Source organism: Geotrypetes seraphini, chromosome 1 (genome assembly GCF_902459505.1).
Source record: "Geotrypetes seraphini chromosome 1, aGeoSer1.1, whole genome shotgun sequence".
Classification (NCBI taxonomy): Eukaryota; Metazoa; Chordata; class Amphibia; order Gymnophiona; family Dermophiidae; genus Geotrypetes; species Geotrypetes seraphini.
Window position 1 is genome coordinate 228,213,277 of NC_047084.1, and position 14,070 is coordinate 228,227,346.

At 41.1% G+C, this 14,070-nt stretch overlaps 1 protein-coding gene across 1 annotated transcript in view; it reads right to left on the reverse strand.

Moving 5' to 3' along the window:
• NWD2 (NACHT and WD repeat domain containing 2) overlaps positions 1–14,070 on the reverse strand; it is a 315,451-nt gene that overhangs the window by 195,234 nt on the left and 106,147 nt on the right. Inside the window, exon 2 of the mRNA XM_033947664.1 lies at positions 8,148–8,236. Within this exon, the coding sequence (XP_033803555.1) occupies positions 8,148–8,236 (89 nt within the window). The remainder of the gene's footprint in view (positions 1–8,147; positions 8,237–14,070) is intronic.

Here is a 14,070-nt window from a genome sequence, read left to right on the forward strand (position 1 = left end):
CAATATTTGGAGCCAATGTCCCTGTTTAATTAAAGGTGTAACATGATCATAACCTTTGCCTTACATAAATGCTTCTCAATTCAGGATATCCACAATGAATATGCATGCAATGGATTTGCACGGACTGTCTCCGTAGCATGCAAATCCATTTCATGCATACTCATTGTGGATATCCTGAAAACTCAACTGAGTGGGTGTGCTCTGAGAATTGGGTTGAGAAGCACTGGCTTATATAACAGTTTAACTGCTGTATATTATATTAATTAAATGTGCCTAACTTCAATGAGAGAAGGATCCTGATGGATCAAATTACAATAATGAAGAACACCAGATTCATCTGGTGTGATATAACATTAGCTGAGCTGATGTCACCTGCTGGAAATATTTATTGGATGGTGATGTGGGTGAATGGGGGGGGGAGGGGCGGCAGAGAGTGAGGGAAATATATGAGGTGATGCCAAGGGTCTGTAGAATAAGGATTGACAAATTTATAAGAGGAGGTAGGAAAGTCTTAATAGAGCTTGTAAGAAAGAAAAAGATTATGGAGGTTTCTAAGGTGATGGGGATGGAGCAGTCACGGGATTGGTTGGATGTTGTGGCAGGTTGGAGTGAGTTCTGTGAGGAAAGGGGAAGAATAGGATAGTCTCTTCAGGAAAAAAATTATCCCTCCGTCTCATGTGTGCTGGTGTAATGTTTTGTGTCAGTATTTGGGGGGAGGGAGGGTTTACAGGTTATATGTGGACTTGGGTGAGTTTGGTTGAGCTTATTGGATTGGGGGGGAGGTGGTCACAGCTTTGTGCAGGGCGGAAATGGGGTTTCACACAGTTGGATCTGGGAGATGAGCAGTTAATAAATAAATTAATGTAACACTTATAAGCAACACCGCTGCGAGGGGAAGCATGGCCTGTCGTCACCATGGGTCATGTTTGTGGGAATGTTATAAGTTTAAAGACTTAACGGGGGCTGGTTTCGACACCGAATAGCTCGCTGAGGGGGTGTAAAATATGCATTGGGGGTTTGTTAGTTTTGGACATGGATTGTATTTTAAGTGGAGATAATATTCAGATAGATAATAAAGCTGCGGCCAAATATTTATTCCAATACAACTGAGTTGTGTGATTATTGATTAGTTGCAGGTGACGGGAATGTGAATGCTAATGTTATGAAATCTATTTAATATTAAAGAGTGGATTAGTGATTATTATCTTTGTATTCAATGAATGAACACACTACACTAGGGTGGAAAACATTGGTTTTTTGGATTTATCCAATGAATATGCATGACATCCTCCCCCCTGTCCAGCATTCTCTCTTCTCTCTATACAACGGCAGCTCACTGTGTGGTTTTAACTTAGCCACACAGCTGCTGCTAGGATTAGTTTAGCCACGGTTTCATCAGACAGCCTTGCATCATCGAAGTGGGCCGGCCTAGCAAAGGCCCCGTGGCTGCCTGATAAAACAGAGTCTAAACTAATGCTAGCGGCAGCTGTGTGACTAAGTTAAAATCACACAGCTGCCGCTGCTGGTCCGGGGGTGGGGCGAGAAGCTGCCGGGACTCCAGGGGCAGGAAGAGAGGCGCCGGTGTCAGCTAACTTGCAACTTCCTGCCTTCTGCTGCCGATACTCCTGCTTTCCTCTTCATATCGATGCACTGTGCTAGATAATTAAAACACTCTTGCACAAGGGAACGTGCCTTATAAAGGTGTGAATGGTAAACCAAAGAGGCAAATGTGAAACACAGAACAAAAATGGCACATTTGCATATGATGAGAAATACTTTCTCTATGCCTTTCAGGATCTTGGAGACATGATAGAAACCTTCAAGATCCTGAAAGGCATAGAGAAAGTAGACAGGGACAGATTTTTCAAATTAAGGGGAACCACAAGTACAAGGGGGCACTCGGAGAAATTGAAAGGGGACAGGTTTAGAACAAACGCTAGGAAGTTCTTTTTCACCCAGAGGGTGATGGATACATGGAATGTGCTTCCAGAGGCTGTGGTAGACAGGAGCTCATTACAGGGCTTCAAAGAAGGTTTGGATAGGTTCCTAGAGGACAAAGGGATAGGTGTAGAGGTAGGTTATAGGGATAGGAGTAGAGGTAAGTTATAGGAGTAGATATAGGTTATAGAGCTAGTCAGGGACCACTGCTCAGGCAATGGGCCTGATGGGCCGCTGCGGGAGTGGACCGCTGGGCGAGATGGACCTCTGGTCTGCCTCAGCGGAGGCAACTTCTTATGTTCTTATGTTCTTACAGCTAGGGTAAAAAAATATAGAATCGCATCCTAAAATATTGCTTGCTCCAAGTTAAATGACTAGATTTTAACAACAAAGCAAGATGAACTAGTTCTTTGTTCAGAAATGTTTTAATAATTCAAAAACAATCTTAAACACATAAAAATGCTCAAAAAAAAGTAGCTACACAAGATAACATGTGAATATTTGACTACATTTTTCTAGCACACTGTGTCTAATATAATTATGTCCTTCTGGGGAGGACAACCACTCCAAAAAGCAATGCTGATATTTTGTAATAACCATGACCATGTTATCAGCAAAAGCAAGATGACTTGCAAAACTGAATCACTGAATAAATTATAATATATTTCTCTTGAGTTCAGGATGTATTTATCGTGAACACAGTGACTTTTACAGTAGTAACAAATATGAACAAAGATAAGACAGACACTTTTTTCTTTTTTAAATGAACCTTTCCTTTATTTACATTTTCTTTTATTAGAACATCATTCATAGGACCATCATTTGACTTCTAAGGTCAGTAGCTCATCCCCCCTCCCACACACACACACACCTTTACAAAACCATAGTGCAGTTTATAGCGACGGCTGCGGTGGTAACAGCTCCCACGCTCATAGGAATTTTATGAGCATCGGGACTAAAAAACACTATATATATATATAAAATTGGATGTGTGTATGTATGTTCCAGAATAATTCTGAAATGCATGGACATATTTCAACCAAACTTGATGTACATATCACTTACTATCTGGGAACAAACACTGTGGGGGTGGGAAGGGGGTGACATGTAAAAATTATCGAAAACAACAGATTTTAGTGTCTACCCCATAGTTTTCGGGCTCACAGAGAAGAATACTCAGCATAACTCTGAAACGCATGGACAGATTTCTACCAAACTTGGTATACATAAAACTTACTATGTGGGGAAAAGCACTGTGGGGGTGGGAAGGGGGTGATATGTAAAAATTATCAAAAACAACAGATTTTAGTGTGTACCCCATAGTGTTTTCGGGTTCGCTGAGATGAGCAATCAGCATAACTCTGAAACGCATGGAGAGATTTCAACCAAACATGGTATACATATTGCTTACTATCTGGGAACAAATACTGGGGGGGTGTGGGGGGAGGAAGGGGGTGACATTTTCAAAACTGCAAAATATCTAGCTTGTTTTTTCAAAAATGGCCATTTTTCAGACGTGTGTCTATTTCAGATGTGTGAACCATTTTCAAAAAAAATATACACTTCTAAAAGAAAAACACACAGAGCAAGCCACTGGGATGTAGGAAAGGCTAGCACTTTTTAGTAGGCTGGCCACACAGACAACCCAGCAGACGGGTGAGGCCTTAGGGAGCAGAACAGTGAACGTCACATAAAAAGGCCCAGGTACACATCTCATCATAACCCCCTTATAATGTATGTTGAGTCCTCTAAAACCCACCCCAAACTGTATATCACACCAGAAGCCCTTATGCCTGCAGGTGTCAGTTGGATGTGGGTGGATTTTGAAAGGCTCACAAAATCCACCATAAGTGTAGTAGAGTATGGGCCTGAGTCCCCATCTCTTCGGTTGATTACATCGCCCACTAGGCTACTCCAGAGACCTGCTTGCTGCTCTAAGACTGGCCATAACATCTGAAGCTATCTTATAGGCAGGTATGTACCATTTCATTTGTGTCTTTGGATAGTGGAGGGGGGGGGGGTCAGTGACTACTGAAGGAGTGTTTGTGGGGGGGGAGAGGGGGTCATGCTTTCATCTCTCCAGTGGTCATCTGGTCAATTTGGGCACCTTTTTGGCATTTATGTATTGTTAAAACAGGTTTAGCACCAGTCATCCAAACTGTGCACTGAACAATTTCTTAAATGTTCAATTATTGCAGAAAAACATTCAAATCATAAGTTTATCCTAGTCCTTCCCAAGCCACCCCTCCAACACGCTCCCTTTAGATTAAGATGCATTACAGATGAACAGCATAGAAATCTGTCTACAGAATGTGTTTCATAAACAGCAAATTGGAAGGGTTTAGTTACAAAAAACATCCATCTGCCACTTTATACCACTTTTTAGATGTTTTTCTTTTTTGAAAATGAGCCCCTTGGTATATTAGCTTCTGTATGGCAAACTGAACTGCACAATGATATTATTTAAAAAGTAAGCACTGATATATTCAAATCTACATATTACCCTGCTGGTTTCATTGCTTTTAAAGTACAGTAGACCCCTGCAAATTCGCAGTTCACGAATCGTGGACTCATTCATTTGCGGTATTTTCCGACTGCCTCTTACGGTCAGAAAATACAGGGAATGACTGAGTTCATGAATCAGCCTTTTGCACAGCCAATTCCTCCTCCTCTCTCCCCCCCTCCTCCCCCCGGTCAGCCAATCAGCCTTCTTATTCACTCTTTAGTGATTTTTAAATTAGATTATTGTAATGCTCTTTTTAAAGGTATATCACTAACCGAACTCAAACGCCTACAAATTATTCAAAATGTTTCCATAAAACTCATTACTAATTCCAGAAAATTTGATCATGTTACACCCCTTCTAAAAAATGCACATTGGCTTCCTGTTATCCATCGGATAACATACAAACTTTGTTTACTTATCTTTAAATCTTTACTTTACAAGACTCCAGCATTCATATTCAAGCTATTAATACCATATCATCCAAGCAGAACTTTAAGATCTAACGAGCAAAATTTATTGACCATTCCTTCCTTGAAGATTATTAATACTAGATGGCAGTTTATCTTTTCAGTAACCGCTCCACAGACTTGGAACGCTCTTCCAATTTATTTAAGAATGGAGCAGGATTTAGGAAAATTTAAAAGCAATTTAAAAACATTTCTTTTTAACGATGCTTTTAATATTTAATTCAATAATTTAAAGACCAGTGATTCTATTATTATATGTTTTGATGTTATATGATTCCCTATTGTGTTTATCCTTTGTTTTGCTTTTCTTTAATTAATTGTATTTCAAAACCCTATCTTACCCTATGTAATGAGAACATGTACTGAGTAATTACCCGATGTTATTATTTAATTTGTATTGTTTGTCTTCCTTTGAATGTATTTTTAAATGTTCATCGCTTAGAATTTTGATTGAGCGATTAATCAAGAGAAATAATAAACTTGAAACTTGAACTTAAACTTCTGCATAGCCGATTCCTCCTCCTCTCTCCCTCCCGGTCAGCCAATCAGCCTTCTGCACAGCCGATTCCTCCTCCTCTCCCCCTCCCCCCGGTCAGCCAATCAGCCTTCTGAACAAACGATTCCTCCTCCTCTCCTCCCCCCCCCTGTCAGTCTTCTGCACAGCCAAACCGCCAGCCAGCCTAAATATTGTTTTTTTAGCACCCGCCGCTGCCCCTGCAACCCTCTCCCACCTCCGATCTGCTCCTAAACCGCATTTGCGCTTTTCAAAATTTGCGGGTGCTCCTGAAACAGAACCCCTGTGAATTTCGGGGGAGTACTGTACATATCTTTGCTCCATTTCTAAATTAAAATACAATTTCAGTTCACCCACTTTCAATCTTGATATTTAATTGTGGATTCAAACATAAAACCTGAAGACAATTGTCCTTATTGATTGCAATGACTCACAAGAAAAGCCAGTTTAATTAGGTGCTCAGTGTAGTTCCAATGCTTAATCATCCGAGAGTTGAAGCTGCCTCTTGATTTTTCCAGTGTATAGTAATGTACATTATCATATTAATTCTATAACAAGGCTTGATAGAGGTAGCAGTAGAAATTTTGCGGCCAGAGCCGAGACAGGCAGGCATGAGTGAGGATCATTCCTGTCCTAGGTAGATCTAGGGAAGAGCCTACAGGAAGATGGGGCCTTATCAGGGACTCTAATTGCCTTGAGAGGGGGAGGAAGAGGGGAGGTACCAGGGCACCTTCTTTCTTTATGTGGTTCTTGTCCAGTATTCAGCCTGGGCCTGCATAAGTATCTTATGTGGGTCCTGACTGAATATTGGCTGGGACCCAAATAAGATCCAGAGGCCATAGCCCAGCATTGAATATCAGAGTCTAATTCTACCTGCAGCAGTTAAAAAAAAATTCTGACTGCCCCAATATCATGTCATTTATTACTTGAAGACTTGATAGCTTTATAAAGATAATGTTTAAAATAAAGACATATACAGTATCTTCTCTGTTATTTTTGCACCTGCTACAAAAACAATTCTGTTTTTTACATTGATTCCAATATACAGTAGTTGGACAGCATAAGAGATTTTTCCATATTTAACTGGGATAGTATGTGGTGACTAATGCATATGAAATTTTTTGATATGCTGTTCTCTTTCCCAGCTGGTCTTGTAGTAGATTCATGCTTGATGGTCTTCCTTCACGCAGTAACAGGAGGAGAGTGATTTTACATATCCAAAGTTGGATAGAGTCGTACCTCTCACCATGCGGCCATGCATTTGTATTACACAGATTTCAGCAAAACTAATCCAATAAACCAATTACAAATGGATCTACCTTGTTCAAGAACTATACAGGGTCTCTGAGATGTGTTTGTTAACATCCCTGTGTTTCTTTCAGGTAACTGCCAGAACCTGAACAAAATTATTGCATCATATTTTTGTTTAGGTATCGTATAATCGTAACATGCATTGCTTATTGATCTACCAATAGTACGGCATGACCCAAACTGAAATGACAGCACATTACAGCAAATACAAGTTGACAGGTAAAGAGCCTAAGAAATCTTGATGGGAAACATTCATTATAGGAAATATTGCTTCACTAAGACCTCTTGTGCTGTCCTTTCAATTAGTTCCCCTTTTAAACTTCTGGTTATCTTCCTCTTTGAACTCCTCTGTTAGCTTGTTCAACTGAATACCGTATATACTTGTTCAACTGAATACCGTATATAGTCGATCTGAATATAAGTCGAGACCCCCATTTTCCCCCAAAAAGGAGGAAAAATGGTTGACTCGAATATAAGTCAGGCGGCTTAATATTCAAGTGCCTTCCCCTGTCAGGCTCTGCATCCAGCCCCCTCTCCTGTCAGGCACAGCACCCAGACCCCTTCCTAAGGCACTGCGCCCAGCCCCCTTCCCTCCCAACCCATTTCAGGATCTGCACCCAGCCCCCTTCCTTCCTTCCCTTCCTCTCTTATCAGGCTCTGCACCTAGCCCCCCTCCCTCCCCTGTCACTCTGCATCCAGCCCACCTCCCTCCCAGGCTCTGCACCCTGTCCCCCCTTCCTGCCCTGTTCTTGTACCTCCTCTGCCAATCCCTGGTGGTCCAGACATGCAGCGGGCAGGAGCGAGCTTTCTGCGCACCTGCCCCGCTGCTAACCCAGTCGGTGGTGGCTGCTGCGAGATCAGGTTTCTTCAGCCGCTGAGTGGCACTGAGCAGGAGCTACTGCTTGGCGCTGAGTGGTTTATTGACTGGCTTCTGCGAATTCTTGTGAGAATTCTCAGGAGCCATTCAGCGCTGAGCAGCAGCGCCAATGCATGCTCCTACTCGGTGCCACTCAGTGGCTGAAGAAACCTGATCTCGCAGCAGCCACCACCAACTGGGTTAGCAACGGGGCAGGAGCATGGAAAGCTCGCTCTTGCCCCGCTGCACCTCTGGACCACCAGGGATCGGCAGAGAAGGTACGAGGACAGGGCAGGGAGGGGTACAGGGTGCAGAACCTGGTGGCAGCCTGCAATAATTCTGGGAGGGGGCGCTGGCCCAAATATAAACCGGGACCCTCATTTTTGGGCCAATTTTTTTGCCCCCAAATCCCAGTTTACATTCGAGTATATACGGTATGTGCTAAATTGCATTTAAGCAGTAATTCCAATTGTGCTTATAAATGATAACAAATGATTACAAAATGAAAAGAGGTAGGGAATTGGTTGCTTGAAAGAATGAAGCTTGAATACCTACCTGAAATTCCAGACCATAGTTTTCTCTACAGAATTCTCTCAGTTTCGGATAAATATGCTCCCTTAATGCATTTCTTTCTGCCTCTGTATCTGTAAGCAAAAATAAACAAAAGCAGTGTCTTGTTAAGAAGTTTTGCAAAAAAAAAAGCCCCAAGAACCCCAAACAAACAAAGAAAAACAATCAGCTTTGCAAATTTTCTATACTAATGATAGAAAGTATAGAAAGACATGAATGGTAAAATCAGTATTCAAGGTTTCGCTATATCAAATAGGATTACATATGTTTTCCTGGAGTTCACAACTAATTCCTCATGAGATGTTTCAGAATATCTGGGTAAATCAAATCTTCTAGATGACAGCAGAGGTTCAGTTCAATGTTTCCCATCCCAACTCAATGTCATAGATCCCTCCACCTCATTCACATGATTTAATTGTATACACTGAGCCCACGTATGATCGATGAACTGTATGTATGAAAACATAAATCAATGCATGTTAACTGTGGATATACTGGAGACCAGACCACCTGGAGGGGTGGTAGAAGAAGGATGTGCTTAAAGGCCAGGCCTACTGGTGTCTCTCAATGAGAGGATGATGAAAAGTTCTCAGTCCAACCAAGAAGAGAATGATGTGAACATGGTTCAATTAATGATATGAAACAATGTCGAAGCATAAACAAAGAAATCCAACAGACATGTGTCAAACAGCAAACAAAGAAGAGATGATGTACAAAATGCCAAGCCTTTAAGGAATAAAAAAATGAAAAAACAGTTTGTATCCAAATGGTCCACAAAGAGTTATAATCCGGGACCAGACACTGTCCATGTTTCTAAAAAAACACTCCTTCCTCAGGGGTCCTAAAAGTATTAAATCCACATTCTAGGGATCATTTGGTATACAGTTCTCCTCCGTGAATTTGCGGTCCGCGGTCCCAGTCATTTGAAGTATTTTCCAACCGCGAAGGGAAGGCAGGAGAGGGCAGTCAGAGTGCCGGCGAGTGAAGGAAATCACTCACAGTATGCTCCGACCGCCTCTTCCAGTACTAAAGTTGGGCCTCACCAATCAGGAGCTGCGTGTCAAAGCAGCTCCTGATTGGTGAGGCCTGACTTTAGTACATGAAGAGGCGGTCGGAGCATACCGCGAGTGATTTCCTTCATTCGCTGGCGCTCCGGCTGCCCTCTCCTGTCTCCCCTGCCTAAAAACCGTATTCGCGGTTTTTCAACATTCACGGTGGTTCCTGGAACGGAACCCCTGCGAATATTGGGGGAGTACTGTACGCTGGATAAAAGTATGCAAATTAGTAGGTATCAAGTTTATCAAGTTTTATCAAGTTTATTATGTAATTTGATTAATCGCCTATTCTACATTCTAGGCGATATACAAACAATAATGAGTGAATAAAAACTTGGGGTAGTTATTACATAGACAAATAAAATTACATAATTACAAAAACTTACAATCATGAAACATTAGGAAAACTATATTTAAAGGGTTACATTCTGTATCAAATTTTATATTTCAGGATTACAACAATAGGGAGGGAATAAAAGCACAAATAAGAAAATAAAAGATTAAGAAGGATTATAAAGTTATTTATTAACTAAAAACATCATTGAATATTAACTAAAAGCATCATTGAATAAGAAACTTTTAAGCTTAGTCTTGAAATTAACTAAGTTCTTTTCTTCTCTTATATAAATAGGAAGATTATTCCAAGATTGTGGGGCGGTCACTGAAAAAATAGTAAGCCGTCTAGTGTTTATAACTTTCAATGAAGGAATAGCCAATAGATGTTGGTCCTGAGATCTAAGTGTTCTTGTAGTTATATAGGGAATTAGAACTCTAAAAATAAAAACGAAACTGGGAAACTCCTCCGTCCCCTGAGGAAGGAGTGTTTTTTCAAACCACAGACTATGTGGGGTCCCGGATTATAACTCTTTGTGGACCATTTGGATACAAACTGTTTCTTCATTTTTTTTCATTAACGACTTGGCATTTTGTACATCATCTCTGCAGTTCTCTTCTTTGTTTGCTGTTTGATACAGTGTCGAAGCATAGAATTTCATTTCTACAAATTAGCACTTAATGACATAACCCTCTTTTCAGCTATAGTGGTAAAATAAGAATTTAGGAAGCTGGTTGGTTGGGCTGAGAACTTTTACATAAATGATACAGATGCCAAGATTTTTCTAGTACCTATGCCAGTCTTCACAGTTAGATTTTAAAAAATGATGTAGTATCAAACTAAAATAGAAACATACAACACCATTTTCTTATCTCAGAAGAGAGAATAACATTCAATGCAGGTTTGAAAATGTTATTTCAGCACAAATTAGGTTTTGGTCATAATAGGATTCACTGCTACCTTGTATAGTGCAGAGCCGAATGACTCAAAATCTGTGTCTTGCATTCATTTCTGTCATTCGCCTTTAATGGCATGATAAATAATTAAGCTGCAGTGAAGTAATTAGAATGGATGGCAGATGACTTGATTTAGCTGAGTAAAATTAAGCCCGATTCACACTGACAGCAAATCTGTGACTCCGCGAAGTACACTGCCATTCGCTGCTGGTAAATTTTAACCATCTGTCTTTCTAGATAAACTATGTCGTGTTTCCACATAACAGTCTTGTTCATGGTTTAAGGGTTAACTCTTTCTGGAGGAAAATGAGAAATGCTAGCAGCAAGTATTGATTATATTATATGACAGCAGATGCCAGAAGACAGGATAAACATGGTGCTCTTGCCATCAAGATGTAGTTTATCTCATAGAGAATATCAAGAAAGCACAAGGGGTTTTTAATATCTCCAAACTGCAGAAAGCAGGGAAAGCAGAATGGATTTTTTTTTTTTTTTTTTAATTCATCTTGCAAATGTAGCTCTAGCATTTCTCCATTTCCATCTCAACCTAAATATGTAACAATTATGGCTCAGAGAAAATTGGAAAACAACTGGGAGCATGCAGATACATTCATACTGCACACCTTTTTACCCTCAAATGAAATACGCATTCCAGGGGACATTTCAGATGACTAGAAGCTATGGGAGTAATACTGAGAATGGTGACTAGTTAAAGATATCCAGGTAAGTTTTTGTGGATAACTTTAATCACTTATGCAGTAGATTTAGGAAGAAAGTTGACAACATTAGCTACTATTAAGATGTGTTATTTTACTTTTAACCCGAGTTAACTAGGCGTCATTACATAAAATGAGACCTGTGCTAAATTAATATGGTGATAAATTAATATGGTGATAAAATTACATGTCTTACTAGTAGCCCACATTTATAACTATGTCCTGTAACCAGTGAAGTGCCACCTCTGAATTATAACCAGTGAAGGTATAACATCAAATCTACGAGGTCTGACAATTAAGGGCTAGATTCACTAAGCCCACCGATCAAGTTCCAACCACTTAGTGACCCCTTTACGACCCGATCTCCCTCAGACCTGATTCACTAACCTCTGTCCTGATCATCCTCCGATCCGCGCATGCAAATGAGGGGGAACAAATGTAGGCAGGAAGCAATTCACAAAAAAAAGAAGGAGGACATCGACTGGGCTGACTGATCCAAAAATAAGTGACTGCTGAGGACCAATCGCTCACGTCCTTTCCAACTGCCCTGCCTTCTGCCGCCCTGTTCTCGGCCCCATCTCCTGCTCTCAGTCCCATCTCTTGCTCTTGGCCCCATCTGTTCTCTTCCTCACAGTGCAAGCCCATGGTTTTAAAGTGGGTTTAAAGCGGGTTAAAACCACAGGCTCACAAAAAAAAAAAGTCAAAAAAATTGTAAAAAGCTCTGCCAGGCACAGAGGGCCAGTGCATGCGCAGACCATTTGCATGAGGGCGATTCGTGAATCAGCTCCACGGACATGGATCGGATCCCTCACGGATCAGATCTGATCCATGCCCTTAGTGAATCTAGCCCTAAGTTTGCAAACTCATCCTTGAAAAAGTGCTATATACCTCACCTTCAAAGTGCTTCTCTTGGGAAGCTATGCACTGATGCCAGTGACTAGTCTACAGTTCAAAGCAATTTTGGAACTCTTTTTCTGGAATGGACATCAAAGCTGTCGTCGTAGTACCCTTGATGTCCTGAATGTCATCAAAATTTCTTCCCTTCAATATTTCCTTTATCTTTGGGTAAAGAAAAAAGTCATTGGGGACAAGATCAAGTGAGTAGAGCGGGTGTTCCAATACATTTATTTGTTTTCTGGCTAAAAACTCCCTTACAGACAGTGTCATGTGAGCTGGTGCATTGTCATGATGCAAGAGCCATGAGTTGTTGGCGAAAAATTCAGGTCATTTTTGTCTAACTTTTTCATGCACTCTATACAGCATTTCCAAATAGTAAACTTGGTTAACCGTTTTGTCTAGTTGGTACAAATTCATAATGAACAATCCCTCTGATATCAAAAAAGGTTAGCAACATCATTTTGACTCTTGATTTGGACTGGCGAAACTTTTTTGGTCTTGGAGAATTGGCCGACTTCCATTGTGCACTTTGACACTTTGTTCACCCATGTTTCATCATCATTGATAACACAGCCCAAAACATCGTCTTGCCTCTCCAAAAGGTCTTGGCAAACTTTGACTCTCCTTTGCTTTTGTTTATCGGTGGGTTCTTTCGGGACCATTTTTGCACACACCTTTCTCAGGCCAAGATTTTCAGTTAAGATTTTCCTGTTTCTCTATCATTGTTTACTTGGTCTGCTATGCTTCTCACAGTCAGTCGATGATTTCTCTCCCCTCAGAAAAATATTTAATCCATATGTACACTGCCGTTTTCTTCATTACATTATCCCAATAAACTTGGACGAACATGTCCCTGATTTCATTTCCACTCTTGCCAAGTTTAGCAAGAAATTTTATTTTTGTTCATTGTTCTAATTCAAGCTCCAACATTCTTGAGATGGCACACAAAAATACGCAACAATAATGAATGCCACTCAGTAAGACACCACGTTGACACAGCTGTGAGACATTGATATACCAAGGTTATGAAACTATACCAAGTTGTTTGTACAGTGCTGCCAATGTGAGCACACAGAGGCATGTTCGCAAACTTAATTGTCAGACCTCGTATTCAGATAACTTTTTTGCAGCCTGATTTAATGGGCAAATCAGTTCCATCTGGCTAAATGTAGACTGCATCCCTGGCATTCCTCCACCCGGCAATGCCTCTGCCTGTGGTGTTTTGTCAAGCCAACTTGCAATCAGCTGGAGGATAGAGAGTTGCGCGGGGACAGAAATCCCACCCGTCCCCGCCAAAGTCCCACCCGTCCCCACCCGTCCCCGTGAGGACTCCCACCCGTCCCCACCCGTCCCCGCGAGGAATCCCTCCGTCCCCACCCGTCCCCGCGAGGAATCCCCTCCGTCCCCACCCGTCCCCGTGAGGAATCCCCTACGTCCCCGCCTGTCCCTATAAACTACAGAAATAGTTATTTCATTTAATTATGCTACTGAATTAAAGGCTCTGGTAGAAACCCATTTAAAAATAAGCAAAAAGACTTTATTAATTTGGAAATATTAATTGGGAAGAATACATACTTTGTAAACGGGTTTCTACCAGAGCCTCTAATGTTTATAAATTTTTATCAACACAACTAATATACTACTTTATCCTTAAGCAAAAAAAAAAAATAATAATAATTTTTTTTCCTACCTTTATTGCCTGGTTTCTGCTTTCTTCATGTTCTCATTCAATTCCTTCCATCCACTGCCTCTCTTCTCTCTGTGTCTTCCATTTGCTCTGTTACTGTGCCTCTCCCTTTCTCCCCCCTCCCAAATTGGTCTGGCACCCATCTTTTTCCCTCCGCTCCCCCCATAGTCTGGCACCTCTGTCTTCTTCCCTGCCAGCGTCTTCTTCCCATTCCCTCTTCCCCATTTCCTTTCAGTGTCCTTCTCCCCCACCATCTTTCCCAT